General features: G+C 31.6%; 1 protein-coding gene across 1 annotated transcript; it reads right to left on the reverse strand.

Annotated features, from left to right (window-relative positions):
- Window positions 1-351: 351 nt before the first annotated feature.
- LOC105191282 (uncharacterized) lies at window positions 352-7,076 on the reverse strand. Its single transcript, XM_011154573.3, has 8 exons — window positions 6,749-7,076; window positions 4,011-4,115; window positions 3,856-3,921; window positions 3,659-3,774; window positions 2,171-2,446; window positions 1,849-2,056; window positions 1,476-1,696; window positions 352-1,402 (listed from the first exon to the last, which is right to left on the reverse strand). The coding sequence occupies exons 1-8, from the start codon at window positions 6,791-6,793 to the stop codon at window positions 367-369; spliced, it is 2,073 nt and encodes a 690-aa protein (XP_011152875.2). The 5' UTR covers window positions 6,794-7,076; the 3' UTR covers window positions 352-366.
- Between the last annotated feature and the right edge of the window lie 2,313 nt (window positions 7,077-9,389).

The following is a 9,389-nucleotide window of genomic DNA, read 5'->3' on the forward strand; positions in this document are numbered from 1 at the left end:
TTCGGAAATGGTATCAGTATTTTTTTTCTAGGCCGAATACATCGAAAGCTATTGGGCTGAAAGTAAAGCACAAAAAATGGCTTTTCGGTCCTTAAAGGGTTAATCAATTTTTAGTTTTGTCATGTTAATTTTTATTTATTGTTTTGACAAAAATAAATTTCCAAAGTATGTTGGAGCAGGGGAAATTTTCAATGCAATTGGTAAGAAATTTTAGTATAGAAATCCTCGTTTCTAACGTTATTTAAAATAGACGTGGTTTGAAAAGAGAATCTCTAAGACATACATGTTGCAGGATTTTAGCTATAATTAAATATACAAATAAGGATATTGAAAACGTCTGAATAACTAATGCAATTTATATTTTTATTATTGAGAATTTGTATTATTTTCATTATCATTTGTATTATTTTCATCATCACTTGTATTATTAACAATTTCGTCTTCAGAATTTTCACCACTTCCTATAAATGTTTCCTCTTGCACAAAGGCAGATGGTAGTTTCACGACATATTGCGCAGCCTGAGTTTCAAGAAGAATCTGTGGCAAATATGAAAGAGATTCATCTTTTTCTTCGTAACTTCCAGTAGATGATTTATTGGAAATGCTGTTGCATCTTAATGTCTTCACAGGATTACATTCTTTATTTAATTTATTTGTAATTTCTTTTTGAATAGGTAAGCTATTGCTTATAATCTTACAATTAGAAGAAGCTATTTCCTTATGATGTGCATTAAGTGTAATATTGCTTGATGATGTTGACCATAGACTATAAGCAGGCATTGATGGCGCAACTGGTATAAATTGGTCATCTTTATTTATATTATTTTCATTATTCAGCGTAGTATTTTCCGATACATTTTTATATATGCGTTGTAATGCTCTGGTTTCTCGTTCGGACATAGATTTTCTTTTATCCACTAAAGCCTCTTTCAATTCGCTCATAAAGTTTTTCATCAAGAAATTATTTAATGTATATTGTTCTAATGAATATTCATCATCTTCTTCATGCAAAGGCCTTAAATATTCTTCCTTAATATATTCTTCAAATACTTCATCGAGAATCTCTGGATCTGAATTGGAAATTATAGGTAAAGTAGAATTCTCATTTATCTTAACATTATTGATTACAGATTGATTGCCCTTCAGATTATTAAATCCTGATCTTGCTATCAATAAAATGATAAATTCTGCTAAAGTTTTAGTTATGATAAATTCTTTTGATGCTTTGTCCAATTTTTGCATCAATAACTCAGCTGTTTCACTATTGATATCATTCTCTTGATTGATGCAGTCGTCAATGTTTTTAAATATTGAAAACATTTCATTATAGACCAATTGTAGTTTATGAGACGCCAAGTCCAATTGAACAGACGGATTATGCCATTTACTCATGCCGCGTATTCTAATAAAAGAAAAAAGATCTTATGTAATATATTATTCATAATATGAACTTAAATATATATGTCTTAACTTACTTATATCGAACAGGTTCTGCTTTACAAGTGTCATAATCATTAAGAATTTTCGACAATTTAATTTTATATACTACCAATTGTCCAGTTAAAATGTGAATTATATGAGCCATTTCTGTTTCAGGAATTGTTTGGCAAGAGTTTATCCAAGTACTTCTGTCATATGCAATAGCTAATAAATGTAACATTTCCGATTGTACTAAAATATAAGTATGATATGATTTCTGTAAGATATGAAAATACATTAAATAATAAATATATTAAGTAAATATAAAATACATATAGTATATAAAATATTTAATGTAAAATATATTAAAAATAAAAAAATTTTACAAACATGTATATTTGGAAGTATAATAATATATTATTTATTTACCTTTAATATTTGATGGTTAATTTCACCAAATGTCCAAAACATATCATATTCAAATTTTGTAAATAATTCTTTGTTAAGTATGTCTAATGGCATTAATTTCTCAATCAATGAAGAACATTCATGATATATAAATGAAATGTTTTCCATAAAATTCAGTAAAGTTTCTGTTAAAGGCTGTAAATACTGTAATTTTTCTCCTAAAAAATGACTGATACAAAAATATAAAAAGAAAGGATAATAGTATATTATACAACTAAACTTATGTATTGTATACAATATAGAATATTTATATCTTTAACTTTTTATGAGATTGTAAACTTACAAAAATTGATGAACATATGTTTTAAAATCCAATTTCATCTTAAACATATGTCGTAAGATCTTAAGGCCTTTTTTACACATGGTAAAGAGATCATTTTGTAATGATATAAGATTTTTTAAATCTTTATTGGCATAAAAACGTAGATATTGTATGCGACCAGCACAACAGATTATAGATGATGCACATAATGTTGGTAATACCTTATGTTTATGTTGTGAAATATATGCTGAAGAGATCAATACAACTCCATTTACAATTAAGTTTTGAAGTATTATTCTGTAAACAAAAAATAATTCAATTTGTTATTTGTGTAGTTTTAATTATTTATTGATAGAAAATTCAGTTTGACATACAGGATGTTAAAAAGAAAAATGAACAAACATATACACACACATACATATAATATATACTATATGTATATATGTATGTAGTTATATTTTTCTTATCAAGAAAACAAAAAAATTATTATAAATATAGTGTCTAAAACACATTTGTTATATTCGATGATAGTTAACAAGTTATTATCGAGTCACGATTAAATGATTTCATTTCAATGTGTTAATGTAATATATATATTTATTAAATTATTAAATCCATAGACATGCATATACATACTCAGACATACTCAACTTTTTTCTGTGCATGTGAAAACATTTATTTACTCGGTTTTAATTAATAACGAACAACTTTTACAAAGAATGTATGTTGAATGATGTATAAACGCATCATTGAATGAATGCATCTTAATGTAATACTTCAGGAGTATTTGAACTGCAATGCAATTCATAATGCGAGACTTACGAGTAGACTTGTAGACTCGTAAAAAGACTCGTAGAATTACATTGCTTCATGCAGTGAGTATTTTTAGCATTTCTTTTCATTTTTGTTTTTCTTTAAATTTTGAAATTTACTTGAATAAATATTGTATGTATTGAATAAGTTTTGATAAATTTTGTGAAAGAAAAATATATGGATTAATTTTATTAAAACTGGAAAAAGTTTATTTTCTCATTTTAGTATGTAATCTCTATTAGTGTATTATACATTAATATATTTGCAAATTTTGTAATAAAACTGAATCTTTGTCACATCTTTGACCAACCCATCAAAACTTTTTTCATTTAATATTACATAGAAGATTAATTCTTTTAATCTTGAATTGGCATTAACTTTTTAACTATGTGTTTATGATGTTAACTTTTTAACTAAGCATTTATGACATTAACTTTTTAACTAAATGTTTATGATTTATTGATATATTAATTGATTATTATAAGATGTTATGTTTAACCAAACTTTTTTGTTTGTCTTGTTAAGAAAAATATAATTACATATAATCAGACCACCCTTTTTAAAATATCCTGTATATGTTTATAAATTTCTTACTATAAATCTTATTACATATTTTACAAATTCAAAGAAAAGAAAGACAAATATAGGCATAAAAATGTTTTGTAAAGATAATAAATAAAGTTTTATAATAATTACTTTTTAGAATTATTACTGCACTTAATTAGCATATTATTAATCATGGAAGAATGATCATCTAATAGAACTTCTGCATTAAAAATAATGCTTAATTGATTACTAGAGATGTATTTTTCCTGTAAAAGATGAATTATAAAATATAATTATATTCAATACATACAGTGTAACTATGTAACTATTCTTGAAGAAAATTATACCTGTGTTATCCAAGAATAAAAAGAAAACAGCTTCATGTAAACCTTTTTAAAAATACTTTTAACATTCTGAAAAAATATAAATTATATAAATAGTATCAAATAAAATACAATAATAGGAAAAACAAGGATAGAAATTAATTACAAAATATAATTACGATATTTAAAGAATGGTCCTCTTCAAAATATGTTCTCTTGGGTATGGACATACTTTCAAAGTCTGTGTAACCAAATTTTGATAAATGTTTATGAAGGGCACTACCCTATAATATAAATATATATAATAAGATATCATTTTAAAAATAATATTAACTATTATTTTTCCTCTTCTCTCAATTGATATAACTATATCTTTCACTTGAATATTGGTAACTATGTAATTTAGAGGTTATAGTTCTGATAATCTTGACCATAATATATATTATAGATATTATATATTTTGAAAAAGTTTTAGTTGTTGCTGATTGTTTATTGAAAAGTTATTAATAATAGGAGCTCCATAAATACAATATAATTTTTCGATATTGTATAATTTTAAAACTGTATTTCCCAAAATATAGAGATATAAAAAAATTCTAATACACAATTATTATAATAATTAAGACGAATAAAAGACAAAAACAGTTGACGATATTAGTTGTTACACTTTAATATCAGTAATTTTAATATAAATTTTAATAATATGTAATAAACAGTAATCTTTCGAAACAAATCATCAAAATTTATATCATCAAACATTGAATATATTTCAGTTTTCCTTGTTTCAAGTTTGACCTTGACCTTTATTTTCAAGGTCATTTGAAGGTCAACTTGCGTTTTTTAAATGGGAACCCTTACTTTTATTACACTGTTTTTTTCTACTAGTTAATTTGAACAACTTTTGTCTAAAACATTTTTTTATTTGTTTAATATTTTTTGAGATATTTGAGGAAAACTTGATAACTTTTTCAATATTTAATTTATGATATCTTGCTAATTGTCAGAAGAAAAAGTGGTACTAGATCTTTTTGCTCTATTTAGTCTCAAGAATATATTGTTCCAATAGCGCCCTGAATTTGGTTAATTTGATGATTTTGAAATTTCAAAAAATCACCAAATTAATAAAAGTCAAGGCGCTACAGTAACAATATATTCTTGAGACTAAATAAAGTAAGAAAGTCTAGTACCACTTTTTCTTCCGACAAATAGTTAGCGAGATATCGTAAGTTAAATATTGAAAAAGTTATGGAGTTTTCCTCAAATCTCTCAAAAAATATTAGACAAATAGAAAAATATTTTAGACAAAAGTTGTTCAAATTAACTAGTAGAAAAGAATAGTGTAATAAAAAATAAAGGTTCCCATTAAAAAAATGCAAGTTGACCTTTAAATGACCTTGAAAATAGAGGTCAAGGTCAAAGTCAAGGTCGTCATAAGGTAGCTCACTTAAATCCCTACAACTTTTATTTAGATTATTTTCCTTGAAACTTCAATATTGAAGAGTTATTTGGAGTGGAACATTAAAATGAGACACCCTGTATATAGAATGTTTTAGAAATAAGTGGTCAAATTTTAAGTTAGCATATTATTTTAATTAAGCATATTCTACTCACTATAAAGATGAAAAAAAAGTCATAAATAATAGATGCAGAAATACTTTTTATAATTATAAACATTTTTTATTTACAACAGACTTTGGTAAGAACATTTAGTAAAAACATTTCATTAAAAAAATTGTAGAAAATAATTTTTTTCCTGCATCAATATATACTTTACATCAACGTCTCATGTATTGTAGACATTCAAGAATTCCAGAATATTTTATATTTTATTACATGAGGCAATAACATAATCTCGGAGTATCTCCATAGTAGCAATAGGAATTTCATAATTGAGAGAATTTCAAACTTAAGATATCCTCATAAATAAAAATCCAAGGGATTTCAATCAGGAGACTATGCAAGATAAATGGTGGATCCTCCTATGCCATTCTATTTATTGGTGTTATTATTATTTAGAAACTTATGAGCAATGTGACTGAAATATGCTAGAAATATACTTAATAAAAGGTGTTTATAAATTGGAAAAGAAACATTTTTATGTTTATGTTACTTTTTTTCCTTGATGAGTAAAATATGCTCTTAAAGTTTGGCCACATATTCCTGAAACACCTTGTACATTGTGAATAATATTACAAAATATCAGTTTGTTATTATGAAATATGTATATAATATAATATATATTAATATTAAAATTCCATATATTTTTAACTATATATTGATACTTTTGTGTGTCTGAAAAGAGCATTATACTATAATATAAATCAGACTACGTTGTTTCAAAAATAATAATGGTTATTATTTCTTCTTTTATTATAGATATTTGTTCTTAAAAAACTTCTAAATTAGTAAACACTAATACAATAAGTTAGAATGAAGGAAAGTATAGTTGTTTTACTTGTTTTACTCATTTTAACTTATTGCACTAATTTAACAGTTAAGTTTTCTTCAAAAACAAATAGACTCTTTCATGATAAATTTTATTACAATTAAAAAGGAAGTATCATTAAAGTTATTGGCTTTTATAACCTTGCTTATTTTGTTTGATTTGATATTAGAGCGTTTTTCTTTATTATAATATTAAAACACATTTATAAATTGAAAGAATTACTTTATCAAAATAAGAAACAAAGCAGAATAAAGAAAAATAAAATATATTTTGACTTTAATATCTTTTTTAAAGAAAACAAAATTGTAAGAGTTGATTTTTTAGTTTACCCTTTTTTATTCAGCGAAATAAAATAACTTATGATTGTGTGTAATAATGTAGATGTATGTCTATAAGTATGACTATTTATATTAGCATGCAATCCTTCTAAAGTTATGTCTCATAAATCTTTATAAGACAAAATTACCATACTTTTATTATAACATCTTCATCTTCCTCCTCGTTATTCATCTCCATTGTGATTCAATAAATTAATATATACGAGAAAAAACAGGTAGCTACATTTTATACTGGAAACCATTCACTGCAACGTTTCAGTTGCATTCGGAGAGCGTGCTATATATCAGCATTAAAGTACAATTCTATCTTTATTACTCATTGTATTTACAATAAAAATGACACGCAATAAAAGCATTGATTTAACCCAAATAAAGACTTCACTTCGCAGCCAGGGGTTACAAACTGCTATAGATATTACCAGAGAGGAACCAGAGAGCGGCCAACACGACGTTTTCGGCGACACTGATTTTTCGCACTGGAAATGGGCACCATCTGCATCCATTTTGAGAGGGGAACTACGATGCTACATCCACTTTTAGGTCTCGGCGGTAAAACCTGCATCTGGTGGCTGTCCGTGCTATATCCATTTTCAGGCGGTTTATGTCCGTGCTACAACCATAATAGCGTACTTGACAAGCACGGTCTCGCGCATTGTTATGCATTTGTAACATGAATTAACATGTTAACATGCACAAAAAAATAAGAATTGAGATTGTATATGATTAATATCATGAAGATAATATACGATTTATATCGATATACAGGGTGTTTGATAGCTGATCATGCAGACGAAAGTTGGAGACAGATTGGGTGTAGCCGAGAAGAAAAGTCATGTACCATAATGTCAAATTGGCAATAGTTATCGAATTATTAATTAAAACATATGGGCCAACGAGCGCGTAGAGAGCGGAGGGCGACCGCAGTAAGCACATAGACGTTTGATACAGGCGGAGTCGGCGAGTAACGGTAGGCGAGCGCGCGCGCGGCAAGGGGCAACGTAAACAACAAGAGGCGAACGCGCGCGACGAGGAGCGAGCGAGCTTTTTCTTTATAGCTTTTTCCTTATAGCTCGCTCGCTCCTCGTCGTTCGCGCTCGCTCACTCTTCGTCGCGCTCGCTCGCCTCTTGTCGCTTGCGCTCGCTCGCTCCTCGTCGTTCGCGCTCGCTCGTTCCTCGTCGCGCGCGTTCGCCTCTTGTTGGTTACGTTGCCCCTCGCCGCGCGCGCTCGCCTACCATCACTCGCTGACTCCGCCTGTATCAAATGTCTATGTGCTTACTGTGGTCGCCCTCCGCTCTCTACACGCTCGTTGGCCCACATGTTTTAATTAATAACTCGATAATTATTGCCAATTTGACATTATGGTACATGACTTTTCTTCTCGGCTACACCCAATTTATCTCCAACTTTCGTCTGCATGATCGGCTATCAAACACCCTGTATATATATATATGATAATAAGATAATATTTTGTGTGTACCCAAAATTATTTTTCCAAAATATTTTAGCGTTATCTTAGTATTTACTTATACTCCGGCAGACGTTTTTTAGCGCAGTGTGTCCGTGTGCATGTGTTGCATTGAAAGTGTGCGTGACGTATGTGTGTACATACGTACTCATACACACACACACGCACACGCGCGCGCGCATACGTACACGCCACGCACACACACACGCGCACACGTGTCGTACGCAACAGATAGAGTCTCAGGATATATGCTTAAACGTTTTCTATTACGGTACATTTCTGTGTAAGAATATAGGCGGTACACACATACACATTGAGAGAAACTGCTCCCGTCTATCGGTCTCAGGTCCTGCCTCCCGCTCGGCTTGTTTTGACGAGCCAAGCGAAATAGAGAGAGAGAGAGAGAGAGAGCGAGAGAGAGAGAGAGAGAGAGAGAGAGAGAGAGAGAGAGAGAGAGAGAGAGAGAGAGAGAGAGAGAGAGAGAGAGAGAGGGTAGGGGAGAGGGGAGAGGGGAGGGGGGGAGGGGGAGGGGAGAGGGAAGAGGGGGAGAGGGAGAGGGGGAGAGGGAGAGAGGGGAGAGAGGGAGAGAGAGGGAGAGAGAGGGAGAGAGAGGGAGAGAGGGAGAGAGAGGGAGAGAGAGGGAGAGAGAGGGAGAGAGAGGGAGAGAGAGGGAGAGAGAGGGAGGGAGATGGAGGAGTGGGAGGGTGAGGGAGAGCTGGGAGGGAGAGGGTGGAAGAGGGAGGGTGGTAGAGGGGGAGAAGGGGGAGAGGGGGAGAGGGAGGAAGAGTGATTGTGGAGGGGAGGGGTAGATGGGAGAGGGGGAGTGAGTGAGGGAGAGGGGGGAGGGATGGAGGGCGGGAGGGAGAGGTGTGAGGGGGAGAAAGGGTGTGGGGGAGAGGTGTGAGGGGTAAAAGGGTGGGACGGAGAAGGGTGAGGGGGAGAAAGGGTGGGACGGAGAGGGGTGAGGGGGAGAAAGGTTGGGAGGAAGAGGGGTGAGGGGGAGAAAGGGTGGGAGGGAGAGGGGTGAGGGGGAGAAAGGGTGTGAGGGAGAGAGGGAGAGTGGGATGGGGAGAAGGGAAAGGGGGAGAGGAGGAGAGAGGCAGAGAATGAGAGAGGGAGAGGGAATGTGTTCGCTCCATCTCGCTCTGATTCGCAACGTTGCCGAGCTTGTGCTTCCCTACAGACGGCCGAGACTGACGTTTTCCTCTCGGCGTGAATTCAACGAGACGATCAGTAGCAATCGTTTTCGAACGAACTTGTGTCGATAGATTTGCCGGACAAATTAACATTGCACTTAAAGATACGGCG

This window comes from Harpegnathos saltator, unplaced genomic scaffold (genome assembly GCF_003227715.2).
Source record: "Harpegnathos saltator strain DR-91 unplaced genomic scaffold, Hsal_v8.6 scaffold679, whole genome shotgun sequence".
In the NCBI taxonomy this organism is placed as follows: Eukaryota; Metazoa; Arthropoda; class Insecta; order Hymenoptera; family Formicidae; genus Harpegnathos; species Harpegnathos saltator.

Excerpts from the sequence above, each read along its gene's own strand:
- LOC105191282 (XM_011154573.3), bottom strand. The coding sequence starts at position 6,793 with ATGGAGATGAATAACGAGGAGGAAGATGAAGATGTTATAATAAAA. Across the intron at positions 4,116-6,748 it reads ATGAAGATGTTATAATAAAA|GGTAGTGCCCTTCATAAACA; the intron begins GTATGGTAATTT and ends TTTATATTATAG. Across the intron at positions 1,697-1,848 it reads TTAACCATCAAATATTAAAG|AAATCATATCATACTTATAT; the intron begins GTAAATAAATAA and ends CATATCTTACAG.